We start from the raw sequence: 20,964 nt of genomic DNA, 5'->3' as shown, positions 1-20,964 counted from the left end.
CTGGGGGGCGCCGTGACGGGCTCCGCCACGGAATTTCGCGGCGGAGCCCGTCATGGCTGTGTGTAGCCGGCCTAAGGGCATTTATTTTGCCCTGCAGAAGGAATCAATCATTAAATTCATGCATTCATTATATAACATTTGTAATATATTGACATAATGCAGAGGTGAAAACCATAGTACCATCATGTTATATGTAATAGACACATATTATACAGTCCAGGAGAAATGATGAAAATATAGTCTTGTGTATAAAATATATTGTCCAAATACTGTAATTTGAAGAGGACCTGAAACAAAGTACTATCATGTTTGATTAGGTGTGTTTACCAGAACACTTGATTGTATTAGGGGAATTAGCTCTAACAAGCTACTGCTTTTATTTGTAAATAATTGGGAAACAAAGATAGATAGATAGATAGATAGATAGATAGATAGATAGATAGATAGATAGATAGATAGATAGATAGATATGGATAGATATAACAGATACATATGATATATATATATATATATATATATATATAATAGAGATAGATAGATAGAGCGATCTTCCTTTATGTGAGGAGGTAGTGTCATGATAACTTGCAAAGTTGCAGGTAATTATAACCTGCTGTTACTTAAGGCCCATTTACATGCAAAAATAATCTTTCAAACGATTAAAAGTTTTAGCAATCATTTTGCATAAAGAACTAGTGGGCACTGATGCCCATTTGTACTTTATCAGCTTTATTTGCATGTAAATGAGCCTTCAGAAGCTGCTTGCAGAACTTAGCAGGTGGTCTGAGCTCTGCAATCAGCTCCATTATTCTGGCATGGGCTGCAGAGAGAATACAATGTAATCTCTAGTTCCCATGGAGAACACAGTGTGCAGTCTGTTTTTTCGGATGGGCTGCAGAGAGAATACAATCTTATATCTAGCCATAATTTCCAGCTTGACAGCTACAGTGAGAATGTAGCTGCCTGCTTTCCGCTGAAATCAGCTCAGTGAACAAACACACTGGCTTGGTGAATAGCTGATCCGTGGAGGTCCTGTGTGGCAGACACCTGCTCATTTACTGTTGATGGCCTAGTTTGTTTGCAGGCCATCAATAACTTACAACTGGACAACTCCTGCAATGCAATGCAATGCTATCTGAGACTTTTTTCATGGGATGTTGAGCATCAGCTTCATTTAGTATTGCTTTATCTTAAAAAAGGCTTATATACTGTAAATAGGGCTGTATCTTACTGATATTGCCTACAAGAAATTAGATTTTCTTACACAACTGTATGGTTATTATCAAATCACTTCTGATCATAAACAGTGGACTTCCTAATATCATACTAGGGAATAGGGGATTCAATAATTCCCTAATATAGTCATTAAAGTGCTTCACACTTGAGCTTTAAATGGCTTTTTGTTATTTCATTAAAAAAGAGAACACTAATGAGATGGTTTTTTATGACATTTTAGAAGATAGTTACATACATAAGTATACAATAATAGCATCACTGCCTACCACAGAATGTTCCAAGTTACTTCTAGATGACTTATTTTCTGATGAGTAAAGAGCATTTTGCAAAAAAACAGCTTTGCCATAGTTTTACTAGTTACATTTAGGGGCAATTTCTGTTGTAGGTTACAGAAACCATTGCCAGATATGTGATAGGGCATAAAACTGTCATCTTCCTCCCCATTATATCGAATTCATTTTTTAAAAACCTCAATGAATAAACTGATTAATTAGAAATTCACTTAATAGAGTAGATGTTTACTGTTCACTCTTTTTTATTATATAATTGTCACAATAGGCCCTTGACATCCCATGACATGGGCATGAGCACAAGGGTTTGATCTACTTACACTCCCTCAATCCTGCACATGTGGCAAGATGAAGCATAAACTACATCCCAACACAGCTCTATGTGCCCCCAAAATACTCACTTCCACCACTTACCTTTTATTGTAATGCATGTCAGACGTCTTAACCTTGGTAACCTACAGGGAGGTTACAAGCACTCACTGAACTCCAGCACTCAAAGTTAGCACTGTTTTTGGGGTCAATAAGTTTGAACCTGAGTGACAAGGACTGAACTTAATAAAGTTGAAAGCTTTAAAATGAAATGTTGAGATGTTTCTAAAGAATTGATTTGGATAATATAAAAGGACATACTATAAAAACAAAAACTGTTACAAATATAAAAAATAATACTAGAACAATTAACCTTCACTGCTTAGTTCGGTTACAAATTTAGGTGGGGAGAATCTCTGAAGATGTTTCGGGCAGTTTCTGAAGGTGTGCACAATCTCCTGAACCTGATACTATTCTTTGACTTGGATCTGGACCCCACTTTTAACATGTCCAAGCCACACCCCATTACCCTCTTTCTGACCATTTTATAGGAGCAGGCTGAATATATATGGAATTATAAACTTTTGCAGCCCTAATTCTTATTTTGGTCAAATTTCCACATAGAAAGCTCCTAGGGGAAACTATGACTTGATGCAGACATTTTTTTTACTATAAAACAAACAATAATTAAGACAAAAAAGAGAAAACTTTGATGTGTGTTTCTAAGCATTCACTTCCAGAAACTCCACACCTTTGCCTATTTTTCCAGTCAAAACTGATACAACTAATTCAGGTTCGATGGGTTTTGTTGAGTCTTAAAGTCATGCCACGTATTCTCTATTCAATTAAAAAGTCTGGAATTTGATTAGACTGTTCCAAACAATTCAATGTTTCACCTTAGACCTCTCCAGTGAACCTTTAGCAGCATGTTTAGGTTCATTCTTCTGCTAGTAGGTGATTGTCCGTTCCAGTCTCAATTCAACCCTGATCTATACTTCTCCACAACTTTATCTCTGACGTGTTTGGAGAGCTCTTTGGTCTTCATGTTGCTTTCTAACTGGTGTCACAATCTCATGGGCTTTTCAGATGAGGTATAGCTGGGAGATCGCATTTTACTAATTGTGTGACGTCTGTTGGACTAGATCTTAGTTAGGGATTTCATTTCAACTTTTTTTTTAATTCTGCAAAAACAATTTGGACTACTTTATCAAGTTCATTACATAAAATCTGAATTAAAATCCATTTTAATTTCAGATTGTAGGGCAACTAAACAGGAAACGAACCAAGAGGGGTGAATACTATACAACCATTGTACATGCCCTTGTTATTGTATTACCTGTATTACTTTTTCAATATACTTTTCCACAAAAGACAATTTACTTATAATATTAATTCCAGCATCCATAATGATATAGATCTGCTTGTGCAACTATGGCGTAGGGCTGTATAGAATGTGTTAACAAGCATACTATGGCAAGTGAATATATTGCAGCATAGTGTTGACACCTGCTAAGGCTTTGCCGCAAGGAACAAGATGCTTTCCGCAAGGAACAAGATGCTTTCCTGACTTAATTCTTGCAGCATATTCTAGCTACATACTATGAAGAAAGCAAAACATGTGTATTGTTAAAGAATTAGAGAAATAAAATACCCAGAGGCAATATTTGCAGCTTAGCTTGTAACCACCAAAGGTTACACAAGTTCTAAGCTATTTTATGCACTTTGAAAGCTGTGTCTGATCTCTCTGGATATAAACTTTTGTGTTTCTAAAATCTGATCAATAATATTGCAGTTGAACACTGATGTCAATAGTTCTTGTTAAACTCTGCCCATTGTTATCTGCAGATCTTTGTGTAGATTTTCTTCCTGGCATACTAGCTGGTAACCACTAATATTGTGTATTTAGATGCTAGAAGAATGTAAATATCTGTGGATTTGCATGTTATATCAGCAGACATTGTCTACATACTCAGCTTATTAATTACGATGAAGATCATTTTTTGTTTAGCAGGAGTATGTATTTTTCCAGCAAACAAGCAGATGTTAAGTCAATAAATATATTCCTCCTGGAATTCTCATCAAACTGAAGACGTATGCGTATGTGTGTGTGTGTGTGTTTTGTAGCACAGAGAATTGCGGTCTCCTCCAGGAGTTCTGATTTCAATGCATTTCTCTGGATTTTCAACTTGCATTGTCTTGAATATGACAGACTGTCTAACTGATACACAGCAGTGAGAAATAATAAGGCATGCTAAAATAAATATATGCTATTCTTTTATAAACTCCACTAAAATGGAAATTATAATACCGTAAGTAAGTTCAAAACATATATACATTGGATAGAATCTATTGATGAATATATTTTGCTGAAATATATTATTTAAGGGGAGCCTCAGAAAAAAACAAGAGGTTGGACTTTCCCATTCCTGTTCCTAATGAATATGTTTTGCGCACACTATTTTCTAGACAGTGCCAGATTATGATTAGTCTGACAGCAGGCACTTCCAGTGACCATGTAGAAGCTTTTATCAAGCACCAGGCTAAAATCAGTTTAAAGAAGAGCTGGGGACTGATATGGATTACATTGAATAATGTTGTTTTCTTTTTCCATGTATTTACTCTTAAGGCCAAATGAGGGACAACTGTTGGGCAAACGATGCCCAACACTTGTCCCCATGTATACTCGCTCCCCTGCTGTTATACAGGTATGAGAATTGCTTGATGAAAGAGCTACTACACTGTAAGTGTAGTGGCCCACAGTTAATGGGGCCACTCCATAAGTATCCATGCATTTGTCTTCTGCCTATGTGTTGTCAGTGTCTTCTATGTTGCATGAATTTGATGTATATTGCACCTCTGCAGCACTGAATGGGTTACTGTCTGGGTTATGTCTGAAAAATGTATCTTGTTGTGTGTCATGTGACCATGTGATATATATGTGATTGCAAGGTGTATGCAAGTTAGTCTATGGGGGTGTCGAATTCTAAGGGTGACTAGGAGAAATTGTGCCTTGTCTTACAAGGGACCCTAGGATGAAAGAGGGTGAGCGATTGCCTTGTGTGTGCCCTGGGCCTAATTCACCCAGGCCTTTCCGCTATTGACCTGGAGGACTGAGAGAATGAGAAGAATCGCCATTGAGCGCTGAGTGCTTTCTTCCTGAAAGTGAGTGTTGACCGATAGAGAGCTGGAGAGAGTGAAGGAGAGTGGCCGGGAACAGAACCCTCTAGATAATTTGGACTGTGGACTCATCTGTCATCCTGTGATTCCTTCCTGTCACACCACTAATGTCCTGATTGTTGATGCACAATGTTTGGACTGTTAACTGTTAGTTCAAGTTAACAAGCTTAACCGACCATTCCTGATTCTGCTCTGAAAACATTATCCCTGTATCCACTCTTTATTGACAACGTCTGGATTCACCACAGAGGATGGAATGGTGGCAAACGAGTGACAAATGGACCTTATGGTAAACTACTACTTGGGTTACCCTGTGAAACTCCCCCAGCGGTAACTTGGACAGGTCCTGTGCTACCCCCAGGGAAGGAAATGGTAGAGCCCCGTGACAAGGCCTCAATCTTCTCCGCTATCTCCTCGGCTGTGGGCTTGCTCCTCGGACGCTGTATAAGCTGTTGTTCAGTACTGAATGGCTGCTATTTGCACTGAACGATGGACGTTCAGGATTTTAAGCATGTGGAAAACTAAATGACTGGATGACTCTTCAAGCTAGAAAAAAAAACACCAAAAAACTATGTGAAGAAAGCCTATGTGTTTATAAACCAGTGTATTTTGTCCTTTAAGCACCATGTAGTTTTCTTAAAAGGGCTTTGCAGCTTTTGTAAATCTTGCATTGTTTGCATACAGTATGAACATGAGCACATGCTGGCAATGTACATGATGTCTGTCACAAATTTAAGACATTCTCTAATTATTCTAAATCATTAGTTCTAAGGTGGATTATGATTAACTACAATTATAAGAACCTTTTCACTGACACTTTAGATTTTCGGTGCTTGCCATTTGCAGAACTGATGTATAACCACCTGTTAGTTATGCATTTTATAGGCTTCAGAGGCTGCACTAAAACATGTGCAATGTTTAGTAGAATCCCAATGTGTGATAATAAAACAGGGAAAAAAACAAGCAATCTGTTTCACGGCCTTCTTACTGCAGAACTGATGAAAAATGCAGGCTTATGATGGCTGTCAACTCATTTTGACAGCTCTTCTAGCTCTCCAATATAATGCAAGTGATGTATACTAGCTATGATATTACTTGGAATGGTAGAAATATGCACAATAGGAGTGATTTTGGAAAACCTATATCAGAAATTCCCTTATATGGAAGTAACAGTTCACCAAATCTGGATCTCTAATATAAATCAATCTATCAGCACATTCTTCGTTTTAAGATTACTAGCTAATCTGAATTTCTTTCATTTTATACACAGTGCTAAGTGATTAGCGTTGTTGACTTGTAGCATTGGGGTCCTAGACTAAAATCTTGCTAAAATATATTTGCATGTAGTTTGTATGTGAGTTTGTTCTAGTTATTCCATTTCCCTCCCACATTCTAAAATAGGTTTTCAAATATTCAAAAAAAATAAAAAAAATTTTTTTTTTAGAAACTAATTCTGTTCTGAAGTGCTTTTGAAGGGCCTGTATTTTAGAAAACCCTTTTAATCACCCATTTAAAAAAATAAAATAAAATTTACCCCTCGAGGTGTTTAAAAGTACATTTAGGAAGTCTGTTAACTATATAGTTGTTTCACAGGAGTTACATAAAAGTAGAGGTGTAATTCGAACATTTAAATTTTTCGCAGATTTTCAATTTGAATCTATTTTTATTTTCTTGTAACACAGCAGGATTTAACAGATACATACGGTCTATATTTATTGTCCTGATTCAGCTGCTTTTAGAATAATGCAATATGTTGCCCCAGTGTGCTAATTGACTCAAACATGACTTTCTGAAATGAAAGAGAATCTGGTGGATTGTGAGGCCTCCAGTTTATTTGGATTTTTTTCAGAGAACATTCCAGGTTTTGAGATGCCTTAAGGTGCCAAAACCTAAGAAGCATCTCACAAAAGTCCCTTGCTTAAAAACTAAACCCCCAGGAAACTCATCTAGGGTTGTTGTGACCATTTCAACCAACAAGTATTTCAAAGAATTTACTAGAACCGGCCCTAAAAAATATTACCATGGAAGGTCACTTGACAATGTACAGAGCTATCTGGTGTATACTCCACACATAATGACACTAGCCCAGCAAGCAGGTGATTGGCTGGAGCCCAGGGCATTAGATCTGCACTATTCAGAAATTGATGACCTATCGTGTGGGCAGTTAATTAGTTCTTAAGAGCTGGAAAACCCCTTCAACTCTAACCCCCCCACCACTGTTGTTGTTGTTAGTCGTTGACCCTCGATGACCCTAAAGGCGAGCTCCATCCATGTTTTTCGGTTTTGCACTGCTTCTTTCAGTTGATTGATATCCCCCAACACTGACCTCTTTTTTGGGAAGCCAATTTTCCCCATCTAAGGGCTCAGTCAAAAAAATCGCACATCGCGTGTAGAAAAAAATGCGTGACCGGGTACATTGGAACTCACATGTCCTATATTTTGCAGGTGCAAATTTTATTCACATGTAAAAAACACACATGTGACCGCTTTCATTGGAAAGCATTGGTTCGTATAGATGGGAATCACAAACGTGACTAATATACATGCACAAAAATGCTTGCCTGACTGAGCCCTACGGAAAAAAAATTCCTTCCCGACTCGAATCTGGGAATCAGAATAATCCCTGGATCAACAAGCCTTCTGAAGTTATTAATGATGATAACATATAATATTGTAATGCTCAAAATATGCACCCAGGCCCCTCTTGAACTCTATTATCGAATTCGCCATCACCACATCCTCAGGCAGAGAGTTCCACAATCTCACTGCTCTTACAGTAAAAAAAACCTTTTATGTTGGTGTAGAAACCTCCTTTTCTCTAAAAGTAAAGGATGACCCCTTGTTACAGTCACAGTCCTAAATACAAAATGTTCATGGGAGAGATCTGTATTGTCCTCTGATATATTTATATATAGTTATTAGGTCACCCCTCAGCTGTCTTTTTTCTGAATTAAATGACCCCAATTTTGATAACCTCTCTGGGTATTGTAGTCCACCCATTCCACTTATTACTTTAGTAGACCACCTTTAAACCCACTCAAGCTCTGATATGCCATTCTTAAGTACTGGTGCCCCAAACTGTACACAATATTCCCTGAGTGGACTGACCAGTGATTTGCAAAGAGGAAGAATAATGTTCTCATCATGTGCCCCTAGACCTCTTTTGATGCACCCCATGATCTTATTTACCTTGGCAGCAGCTGCTTGACATTGGTTGCTCCATTTAAGCTTACAGTTAAAGGGGTTGTCCCGTGGCAGCAAGTGGGTCTATACACTTCTGTATGGCCATAATAATGCACTTTGTAATATACATTGTGCATTAATTATGAGCCATACAGAAGTTATAAAAAGTTTTATACTTACCTGCTCCGTTGCTGGCGTCCTCGTCTCCATGGTGCCGACTAATTTTCGCCCTCCGATGGCCAAATTAGCCGCGCTTGCGCAGTCCGGGTCTTCTGCAGTCTTCTATGGAGCCGCTCGTGCAGAATGCAGGCTCCGTGTAGCTCCGCCCCGTCACGTGCCGATTCCAGCCAATCAGGAGGCTGGAATCGGCAATGGACCGCACAGAAGAGCTGCGGTCCACGGAGACAGAGGATCCCGGCGGCCATCTTCAGCGGTAAGTATTGAAGTCACCGGAGCGCGGGGATTAAGGTAAGCGCTCCGGTAAGCTTTCTTTACCTCCCTGCATCGGGGTTGTCTCGCGCCGACCGGGGGGGGGGGGTTGAAAAAAAAAAAACCCGTTTCGGCGCGGGACAACCCCTTTAACTTAAACCCCTATGTCTTTTCCCATGTCAGTGCTACCCAGTGGTTTCCCATTTAGTATGTAATGGGGACATGTATTTCCTCTGCCCATGTGCAGAGCCTTACATTTATCAGTGTTAAATATCATTTCCCACTTTTCTGCCCATGTCAGCAACCTATTCAAATCCACTTACAACTGCATTGCAGCCCCTCTTGTGTTAATTAATTTCTTTACATAGTCTTTAGAGATGAGCGAGTATACTCGCTAAGGCACTACTTGCTCGAGTAATATGCCTTAGCCGAGTATCTCCCTGCTCGTCCCTAAAGATTCGGGGGCCGCCGCAGCTGACAGGTGAGTTGCGGTGGGGAGCGGGGCAGAGCGGGCGGGAGAGAGGGAGAGAGAGATCCCCCCTCTGTTCCTCCCTGCTCTCCCCCGCAGCTCCCCGCCCCGCGGCGGCACCCGAATCTTTCAGGACGAGCGGGGAGATATTTGGCTAAGGCGCATTACTTGAGCGAGTAGTGCCTTAGCGACTATACTCGCTCATCCCTAATAGTCTTGTATCACTTGAAAATATTGATATTTTACTGTGCAATCCTTCAATTCATTAATAAATATATTAAAAAGTATAGGGCCCAGTACTGCCCCCTCTGCTACCCCACTAGTAATGGTGACCCAATCAGAGTATGTACCATTTAATACCACGCTCGACTTTCTATTACTGAGCCAGTTACTTCTCCACATACACACATTCTCACCCAGACCAAGCATTCTCATTTTATATACCAACCTTTTATGCAGCACGCTTTGAAAAAGTCCAGATACACCAGAGCTAATGACTCTCGCCGGGCCAGTCTAGAACTTAGCTCCTCGTAGAAGCTATATTTTATTTATTAATGATTGCTGGAAGATTTTCTACTGTGGGTAACAATTGTCAAAAATGATCTGTTCCAAGACAGGAATACATGGAGCAAATTTATGAACACCAGCCTTCATTTATAAAAACTGTCTAACAGTAAATCAACAAATAGTAAAAAACAGTTTTTGGTGCCCATAGCAACCAATCACAGAGCAGCTTTCATTTTACCTCAGCACTAACAGGATTAAATCCTCTTGCCCATAGCAAGCAATCACAGAGCAGCTTTCATTTTACCTCAGCACTAACAGGATTAAATCCTCTTGCCCATAGCAACCAATCACAGAGTAGCTTTCATTTTATCTCAGCACTGAGGATTGAAAACTGCTGCCCATATCAACCAATCACAGCACAGGTTTCATTTTACATCAGCAGTTAATTAAAAGCTGTTGCCTATAGCAACCAATCACACTTTTATTTTACCTCAGCGGTATAATATATAGCAACCAATGATGGCGCAGCTTTCATTTTACCCCAGCAGAATAACAAATAAAAGCTGAGCTATAATAGTATTGCCAGATAGAGTAATATGGGTCCATATGCTGTCTGTGTGTAGTCCAGTTCTTTAACAGACTACACACAGTTCCAAAAAAATGCTAGTGCGTCGGAGATCTTAGGTTAAAGTTTGCCAAATCTATAGCTCTGCAGTTCCCATATGTAAGACGTGCATGCCCTTACACGAAGGAATAGTCACAATACAATATTATTTATTAATGTTTTTCCTTTTTTTGACAATACTTAGAATATAAGTGCACCAATTGCTGCTGTCTCAGTCCATTTCATTACTGAATAACCCTGTTGATTCTTTAAAAAATCCCATATTTTTAAATGTTGATGAAATACAAGCACAGATGTATCTGAGTAAACACTAAATGCATTGATTTTCCTCTCATTTTCCATTTAATAAGCCAGACTATACTATAGCATTACAGGACATTCTGTCTTTCAGTGCACTGTACAGCTAACAGTGATATGTGCTGTACACATGTTGAGGTAATTGATGTGGATTTATGTTAGCTCCATTTATATAAACCAAATGGAGTTTACAAGAAGCATTAACCAGTAATCCTCAAAGTGTGGCTTTTCTGAGATGAAGTGTATTATGTCTTTACAGGTGGTGTTTGCATTGCCCAATCTCTAAAAATCCCTCGAGAACCCAAGCCAGGAGAATATGATAAAATCATTAAGCGCCTGCTGGAAACCCCTCATGCCCGGGCAATAATCATTTTTGCAAATGAAGATGACATAAGGTAATGGTTTCTTCCTATTGTTTGTGACATGTTTGATCTTTTCCAGTGGCAGGAGAATTGCACAAACCTATTTCTTTCTTATCGTTTTTATATTATCTCGTCAAAGTTACCCCCGTGACACTGGGGGTGCAGCAAATTTCAGTTCTATTTAGACAAATGCTTTTCAGCTGGTCCTATGAGACAATCTGGTTGTCTTTGTGTAACATTGTAGTATTGCAAAAGACAAAAGATTGAATGAGATAAATGAAATGAGAATGATAGACAATGTATGTTACATTAGGGTTAGACAAAAACAAATTAACATGAACTGCAGATACAGAGAGGTGCTATTGCTTTCTGCTTTTTTTGTGTGTTAAGTTAGAGTCAAGTTGACAGAATGATTGACTAATCGTTTCCTCCTGGTTGTTTAGTGAATCTGGTTAATGTGTCCTGACTGAAATCAATGGACATTTCTTTCCTTCTTTGTATTTTTTTCTATTTTTTTCCTGCAGACGAATTCTTGAAGCAGCTAAAAGAAGCAATCAAACTGGACATTTCCTTTGGATTGGTTCAGACAGCTGGGGCTCTAAAATCTCACCAGTTTACCAACAAGAGGAAATAGCGGAAGGAGCTGTTACAATTCTACCAAAGAGAGCCTCAATAGATGGTAATATTTCCCTTCTCCATTAAATGTAGAAATAGAACAGCAATCAACGTGGCACTTAAAGTAATAAATTTATATGACTGTGCCACTATAATTTATAGTATCTCTCAACCCTTTCTTACAACACGTATTTTGGGACTTTATGTCCACACATTTTGTAGCAACCTGGTTAAACAGCTGTCACATACATATTTATTTATGCCTAGGACCGCTTTCAAATGAGTGTATTTTTAGTCCACATTTGGTCCATATTTTGAAGACCCTAATTTGGAGCTAATTTAAATCTAAGTATTATATATGAGCATATTTTTCATGGTTGTGTTTTAAAAACACAGCATGTACTATTTTTGGCCATATTTCATTAAAAATATGGCATTTATATTCTATCGAGAGTGATAAAAGTATGACTATAATTGCCTACCATCTACTGGTACCTCTGTCTAACTCCAAACTCAGCAATAACTGCACATTAATATTGGACACCATTACATTTGCAAGCAAACGTCACATATAAAAGGTTATCAGAGAAAAGTTAAACTGCTAAGCAAGTTCACAACTTAAGACACTTTTACACGCAATGATTATTGATCATTTGTTGAAACGGCCGAAAGTGAGCGATAATCGTTACATGTAATTGCAGACAGTCTTGCATTATTCGTTTAATTGTCATTCAGTACTGGTTTTTAGCTGGCATAAAATCCATTGTAAAGCCACTCAGAATTCGTTCCATTCAAATGCAGTTCCTTTAGTCTTTTCAGTGGTTTAAGGATTGTTTTATTTGCTATGCATACACAATGAGTGCAGTGTTTACTCATGCTGGGAGAAGACAATGTACTAATTGTGTATGCAAGAAGGAAAGACAATGGAATCTGCTGGCCTGATAATCTCTCACACAAACATGCCCAGTTGCTACTGAGTTTACTTTAGCTAATGAGGGAAAATACAGATTATTAGGTGAAAGTAATTTTATTCAAAAATGTTTTGTTCAGTTGTTAAATCGATAATCATTGCATGTAAAAGGGCCTTTAATGGCCACAAATGACACTGTCCAAACAGTAGATTAACCATAGTTCTTTGGAGGAAATGCTCTCCTAACTTGTCTCAGTTCAGAGTAATCAGGCCATTGTGAACTGTACAGTTCATAAAACAATTGTCCCTAGTGGTCTGCTTAAAATATTTTGTGGTAGACTGGTCTCTTACATGTCTGGCAGCTGTGTCTCAGTGAGTCTTTCTCGCAAGCTTCATAGTGGCGGGGGCTCGACTTGGTTACTACCCTCCTGGTTAGTCACCGAGAATCCTTGTCTGTGGTGGGCAAGCAGCTCCTGAAGTTGGGCAATCCAGCCGCTTGTTAAACTAGAAGTTTTTGGCAGAAGCAGTTCTCAGCAACAGCTCTTTTGCTCAGCAATCAGCATAGCAGGGCTGTATCCCCTGTAGGCTCACAAGGGCTGTCTCCCCTGTACTCTTCACCAGCAACAACAATCACTGATCTTCTCTGCCTCGTTGTATACTTTTTCAGAGCCCTATTTATAAAACTTTCCAGCATAGTTCTATTGAGCATGCTCACGTTGCTCAGTGAAGCCCATATAATATAATGGCTCCAATTCACTTTTAATGGCAATAGTTTCTTCTTGTATTGGCTAGTGGCCAACTTTAATCATCGTTGATTGATTTGAATGAAATTGGCTTTATACTAATTGTAGCCAGGGCAATCTGCCACCCTGCTACACCGCCATATTTGCAGACACTGGCAATATTTTCTACTGGTAAATATGAATCTGTATTTGCCTAGTAGAAAATGAAACCAATCACAGAAAATATAGACTCAAATACATATCAAACAATGATGACAATACTGATAACATACAGATGCAACATCATCTGTAATAAGTCTGTATTATGGATCTGTATTATAAATGTGTTATAATACACTCATGTAACTTACCTTAAAGTGGTTCTGTCATAAAAAAATAAATAAATCTATATTTACTTATTCCTCCCCCGTCAGTCTACTTACCAGATCTTCACCTCACCACCTATCTTCTCCTGCAGTCCGGGAGAGGAACTTCACCTCCACCTGGCTGATTCCTCTCCTTCCTGTGAGGTTATGTACATTGCCGGCAGTCTTCTTGCCAGCAAATGTATGTTTCGTCACAGTTCACAGTCCAGCAGGGGGAGTGCCGATCTACTGCAGAGCTTTATCATGCATGCTGTCTCTGAAATAGATTAGCATTCCTTCCTAGATAGTGAACAATGTGACCTTCACTGACCAGCCCAGAAGAAGAATGTGAGGAATGCAGCCTTCATAACAATACGGCTGGTGAGCGGGGAGGTGACCCGGGGGCACTGCAGAAGCTTAGGGAGAAGAAGATGTGGTAAGGAGACTGATGGGGGAGGAATAGGTAAGTATAGAATTTCTTTTTAATGACAAAACCCATTTAAGGGCGGTTTTACACACAAGTTTTTGTTGTAGTTTCTTATGCAGTTTTTTGAGCCAAAGACAGAAGTGGATCTAGTAGGAAGGGGAAATATAGGTTCTTCTTTTAAATTTCCCATTCCCATTGAATCTGCTTCTAGCTAAAAAAAATACATTAAAAAGTTCCACAAAAACTAACTGTGTAAAAGTACTCTAAGGCCCCGTTCGCATGTTTTTTTTTTCTCAGACTCCAACATGGATTGCACATTGAAATCCATGGTATACTGCCCATCATTTTTAAATTCTATTAACTTCAATGGGCATCTGCACGATTGTATATACAGCATGGATTATGAAAATCATTGTGAAAATCCACAGCATAAACTGACATGCTGAAGATTTAAACTCTACACCGCAGACCAATTTGCACTGCACATTAGATTTTTTCATCCACATTGTACTGTAAGGCCGCCTGCAGACGAGCGGAAATCCCGCCGCGGGATTTCCGCCGCTGAAAGTCTGCATAGGAGTGCATTACAATACGCACTCCTATGCAGACGGCCGCGGTTTGGCCGCGCGAAATCTCGCGCGGCAAACAAACCGCGCCATGTTCTAATTTTCTGCGGGGCACGCACTCACCTGGCCGCCGGCTCCGGTCTGCGCATGCGCCGGCTGCGCGGCAGCCGGCACATCAAAGAGCCGGGGCCGCCAGGCGCGGGTGAGTACGCGCTCGTCCCTGCAGGCTCTGGGGTCGGATCGCGCGGCGAGATTTCTCGCTGCCGGATCCGACCCGCTCGTCTGCAGGCGGCCTAAATGCACAGGACTTCCAGGATATGTGAATATGCCCTTAGGCCAGTTTCACATAAGCATATTATGACTGCATTTCTGAAACCATAGTATGGACATTTCTTACCTGACTATGGGGTTTACCAATGGAATACTTGATGGTAACAGTTAGGGTCAGGACACTCCATGTTCAAGCTGGGACACATGACCATATTACAGACTCGTGGGAACTGGACTTAATATTTGCGTTTTTTTTCTTTTTGCATGATGGGACCCCATTTTTACACACAAAATATTTGATTAGAAATATCCGATTTTGACAAATAGGAAAAATGTTTTTCCTGTCAATTAGAACTATTTTTCTTAATCACATGGAGAAATTACTAAATAGGATTTACAGTTGAGTTAGCTATTGTTCACCCTTTAATGTGATATCTTGCATGGCCTAGTTAGAACAATAGCTTCATAGACACGGTTGGCAGGGTAAGTAGTATGGTATGTTCACACATGGCCTGTTCATTACAGAATTTCTTATGAGTATTATATTCATCTCAGTGTGGCTTACAAGAATACATGCACATGCTGCACAAGCAGTTCCATTCAGATATTTCAGAAATTCAGAAATTTTTGCAGCAAATCTGCCATATCTGAATATTTACCCATTTTCATGAAAATTATTATTTATGAGTTTTTTAAAGATTACCATCTTTTAAAATGTGATAATTACTTGTAGAGTTAGACCTTGCATCTCATGTCATATAACAGATGTCGCGATCATCATGTGATTACGCTGGAAAATATAACTTCCTCAGTTGTATAAACACCCCTGAGGACTGTGCATATATATGTTTTTCTTTTAAAGCAGGTCACCCATCATAGAACTTAACAAACAAACGTATATTTATCTTTCAAGGCTCCCTGCATCTCCTGCACTGCAGCTCCATCATCTGTGGTCGGTGTTTGTTTACAGGCTGCAGTCAGTCTGTGTATCATACATCACAGGCTGCTGCAGCTAATCACAGACCTAAGCACCCAAGCACTGAGGTCTCTGATTGGCTGCAGCAGCCTGTAAATATTACGTCATGGGGACACCTGGGGCTGTCGGTGCTGGAGATGCATGGAGCTGAGTGAAATTAGTATAGGCTTGTTTGTAATTTTCTGTGATGGGTAACCTGTTTTTTCTCGTTAAATACCAGATGACCCCTTCAAACTTCAAGCGGTGTAAAATGAGCAAACCAATCATTAATGGAATTTGTTTATTAAAAATGAACAATGATTGAAAAAAGAAAAAAAATAGCTAAAATACTATATTATTGATTGAATGACTCGTTCAATTTTTCTCACTATGACAAACAGGTAGACTTCACAGTTAGGTATGAAAGTAGCTATATACTAAAACATGATACTATACACCCCAGTAAGAAAAGCAACAAACTATCGCAGTACAATATATGAAATTAGAGCAACATGAAACAAATTCCCTGCCTGACTGACTGCAATACCAATTCAGATCACCATTATATCACATATGGTAGAGCAGATGGCACCAATTTCAGGGGGATACTGTTATTGCCTATTATGTGTATTAATGATCATTTTTGTTTTTGTGAAATAGGATTTGATAGATATTTTAGAAGCCGGTCATTAGCCAATAACCGAAGAAATGTATGGTTTGCAGAGTTTTGGGAAGAAAATTTTAACTGCAAACTGGGATCACATGGCAAAAAGAACAGCCATTTAAAGAAATGCACTGGTAAGCATACTATTATTACTAGTTTTGTTTGTTTAAAGTAAAAAATCTGTTTTCATTGTCATTCCTATAACAAGAAATAATAGACATTATAGATGGGATTATGCCATTCTGCTAACTTTTATAAATGTCCTAGTGTTACATTACAATATTAGGAAGAGACTATGAGGACAGTAGGTTTAAAAACGTCTTCGTTCTGCATCCTAGCACATAGAAAATTACCTGTCATTTTAATTGCCTAAGCTTCTTTGTTCTCTGTGCATACACTTTTGTTAGAAGATATTTGTCTACTTCATGTTGGGTCAATTTTATTGAAGGTGTTATGTGGATATGTTACTAACCTATGGATTACTGCCAGGCCTTTAGGGTATACAATACCAGAGAGGCTGTTGATCTATGTTGATTGATGACAGTTACAATCAAGCACATCCTACAAACAAATCTTGACATAAAATGGTTAGCTTTTAAAGGCTAAGATTTTTTTTAACACTGAACTTTGACTGTTGTTTGTTTACCCTTGTTTGGCTCTACGCATACCACACAGCAAACGTTATATTCTAAAATGCGCTGCTTAACTTTCAGAGAGATTATGACTTGAAATTCAGATCAACTTTATGCAATATTATGTCTCATATTATTTTTATTCCCATGACTGTTTTTCAAATAAAAATCTTTTTTCTACATTATATAATTAAAGGGGTTTTCCATGAGTAAGGGATTATAAGCCATTTCTTACAATAAGCCATTAACCCCTTGAGTGGCGGGTTTCCTACCACCCTGTCGTGCCCACCAGGGCAGGTTTTTTAAAATGGTCTAATCATTGAATTTCAACTAATTTTGCAGTTGCGTCTCAAGAGCCATAACTTTTTCATTTTTCCATTGACATGGCCATATAAGGGCTTGTTTTTTGCGGGACAAGTTGTTATTTTTAAACAGGGGGGAGGAAAAAAAGAAATGGGGAAAAAAGAAAAAAAGGGGCCATGTCATTAAGGGGTTAAATAATGTATTAACTTCCTTCTCTGGGTCATTAAGATGCATGGATACCACATGTGTGATTGTATTTTTGATTTTTTACAAAGTAAAGGGAGACAAGTGTTTTTATTATTTTTTTTATAATTTTTTAACTTTTTTTTTTGTCCCTTTAGGGGACTTCCACAGGCACCCATCAGGACCCCTGATCACATTCCGAGGGTCCGATGGTGACAGCCCTTTACATGCTGCAGTGACAGCCCTTTACATGCTGCAATCACATAGACTGCAGCATGTAAAGGGTTAACACAGCAGAGATCGGAGGTTTTCTCTGATCTCTGCTGTAAGAGCTAGTACCTAGCTGTCCTCTGACAGCTAACAACCAGCTCTCCCTGCCACAGAGACCATCGGCTTGCTTCTGACAAGCCGATGGTCTCTATGGCAACCTGTAAACAAAGCAGGAGATTGCTGGCACATCGGCAATATCTTCTGCTGGTTTTTCAAAGTCCTGCACTGCTCTATGTGGATCTGTGCAGGCAGAGCACAGTGCCACAGCTTGTGGCATTGTGCTCTACAGCTCCCATAGTGACACATAGCCCGGAAATCTTCCGGGCTATGTTGCTATGAGCAGTGGAGCTCGTCCCGGAAATTTTCCGGGCGTGCCACTCAAGGGGTTAAATGGGTTTTCCAGGACATTATCATCAATGAACTGTTCTCGGAGTTGCACATTCATTTCAGAATGGTGGGAGTCCAACACCTGACACCTTTGCTGTTCAGCTATTTTGCAGAGCCACTAGGCACCTGAACTGGCACACACTCCATACACTGTGCAATGGCCCGCCAGTTAAGAAAGGGCTAAACCTGTGTACTATTCTGTGCTGATGCAAAGTATACTGAGCTGTACTAATTCTGTCATACAACTTGGAAAAACAGATGACTGGTGGTAGTACCAGGTGTCAGTCTTCTATCGATCTCAAATTAAATAGCCATCCTGAAAATAGGTGATCAATAAAACAAAGTCCTGGAAAACCTCTTTAATGCTTGAGGTCTTCTTATAGAATTGATAATGTTCCAATTTAGTATTAATCTATTTGCTATGAAGAAGCATAAACTGTTAGAAGACGTTATATTGATTGCTATGTAAGGTAACAGACATTGAAATAACCAAAGTGTGGTGGAGTGTGGTCTGACCTACACTGCTGATGGCCACTTAGAAAGAGAACTCCAGCACATTGAGTCTCTCTCATCCATTCCAATTATCCTGCCAGTGACAAATTGAACAATGGGAATATCCCCAGCAAATATGGTCAGGGAAAGACTAGCAAAATCTAATCCTGACAGACCTCTGGAGCATTATTCTTTTCAAATGAGTGGAGCAAAGCTGGTGCCTCCAGGACCTTAAGGCCTGTAGCTCCATCTACTACAGAAATTTCTCCCTCTGACTCCACATGGGAGACACACACACAGAATAGTTCTTCAAAAGCAGATCCCACAGCTTGAACATCAAGCCACTTCTCTATTAATAGTAATTGCAGATCTTTATCTTCCTTAAGGTGCTTTTACATGGGCCAATAGTCATTCAGATTTCCACAATCCAGCAAGAATTCAGTGTAAATGCATGCACCAACTGAACAACAAACAAAAAGTAATTTGCTTCTTGGTCATCGCTCAGTTTCTGCATGCAGAAAAATGAATGATGAATAGACCAGTGTAAACAGGCAGTCGTTCAGTTATGAACAACTGCCTGCTTACTATGAATGGAGGTGGGTGGGCCAAAGCAATACCCAACCCACTCCGCTTCCATTCACTAGCGATAATTGTTCCTGTGTAAAAGCTGGGATTACCTGTTGGGCATCTTGTGCCTGACTGGTTGTCCCATGTAAAAGCACCTTTGGCCTCAAAGCTCTACATGACATCTCCTCCCCTGTGAGCAGATAAGCCAGCTGTTAACTCAGTTTTCCCTGACTGGTGGTTTTGGCTTTCCTGAAAACTCCAGCAGTTCTCATCCCCCCTAACCAACCTAATAAAACAAAGACAGAAGCTGTCGGAACATGAAACTAGACACTGTGCTCAGTAACAACAACCATCAGGTGGCTGTACCTCCTTAAACTACAGACTCATTTACTAAATTCCAGGCTACTCCTCACAAACTAATTTCAAAGACCATCTTAAAGAAATACTGTTTGCTCTGTGCAGTTCTATACATAGAGACTGTTTCAATCAAATTTCTCCCTTCTAAGCAACAATGAATCAAGTAAACTGTATAGGAAAAAAACTGGATATCGCGCTCCTTAGGAAATGCACACCCCGGTCAGCAAGTTGTTCTGTTCCACTACCTTTAATCCTGTACAACGCGTTTCGTCTAGCGACTTTTTCAAGTACATAATAATCATTTAAAACACTGCATCTATATATACATGACAAGCATTGCTGGTTATTACCTTAGCTGATTGCATTCTCGTGGCTCCCGTCCTCCTCCGGCGTCCAGCGGCGTCCCGCCCCCATACACTGCGTACCTGTGTTGAGGGAACATGTGATCCTGACGTCGCTACGTTGGGCGCCGCCCCCTGTGCGGGGAGGAGTGAAGACGGGTGAAGCCACGGCGTCTATGGGAAGAGAGTTTCCATGGTTACACATGTAAACGGTGTCTCTAGCCTACACCGTGTACTGTTCATGCCGTTGCTGTGTAACCCACATTTCTGCTCTATCTTCCTTCTATTGCAGTATCCTTTATAAAGATATAGTTAGTGGACAATAAAACAGCCCCAATAGTCCTAAAAACAGTATTTCTATATATGCATATACACATTATGAACTTTTACTTATGCACAGAATTTGATACATATATATATCTCCTGCATTCCTATACCTATTAATACCTGTATTTACCTTAAAAGCCCTAAATTATTTTATTTATAAATATAAGTTTAAAAATCCCAACTAATTATTTTAGGTATATATATATGTATCATAACATATCCTGCACATGCGTATATTAACAGTATACATTTATCTTAATAAAAATTATCCCTTATAATCATAAATATGTAATTATAATTTTTCTAAAATTTCGTTTAGTCCCTTAGGGACCAATGTATTTATCCTAAAAATCCAGAACATCTCCTTTTCCCTAAGTTTCTGGGTGGAGATGTTCTGGATGTATTCAATTGGAGTCACTCGCAAGCCCGTAGAATTTTTTGCATGTGCTATAGCGAAATGTCGCGATATACTATGTTTTATATAGCCTTTGTGTATGTTACTACGGTGCTGGTTTAGCCTTTCCCGTAGAGTATTCACCGTCCTCCCTACATATCTAAGTCCGCAAGGACATTCGAGCATATAGATGACCCCTTTAACATTACAAGACATTTTTTGTTTTATTATAATGTTCTCTCCATTTGTTAATTTTATACTCTTGGCTCCGTGATTAATATTTGCACAACATTTGCACCTCTTTTCCCTACACTTATAAACCCCTCCCCCTTCTGG

General features: G+C 39.3%; 1 protein-coding gene across 1 annotated transcript in view; it reads left to right on the top strand.

Moving 5' to 3' along the window:
* Positions 1-20,964, top strand: part of GRM8 (glutamate metabotropic receptor 8) — a 962,395-nt gene that overhangs the window by 576,188 nt on the left and 365,243 nt on the right. Inside the window, exons 4-6 of the mRNA XM_066591862.1 lie at positions 10,779-10,914; positions 11,406-11,560; positions 16,372-16,509. Of these exons, the coding sequence (XP_066447959.1) occupies positions 10,779-10,914; positions 11,406-11,560; positions 16,372-16,509 (429 nt within the window). The remainder of the gene's footprint in view (positions 1-10,778; positions 10,915-11,405; positions 11,561-16,371; positions 16,510-20,964) is intronic.

This window comes from Eleutherodactylus coqui, chromosome 2, assembly GCF_035609145.1.
Source record: "Eleutherodactylus coqui strain aEleCoq1 chromosome 2, aEleCoq1.hap1, whole genome shotgun sequence".
Classification (NCBI taxonomy): Eukaryota; Metazoa; Chordata; class Amphibia; order Anura; family Eleutherodactylidae; genus Eleutherodactylus; species Eleutherodactylus coqui.
This window is presented reverse-complemented; position numbering and strand designations above follow the sequence as displayed.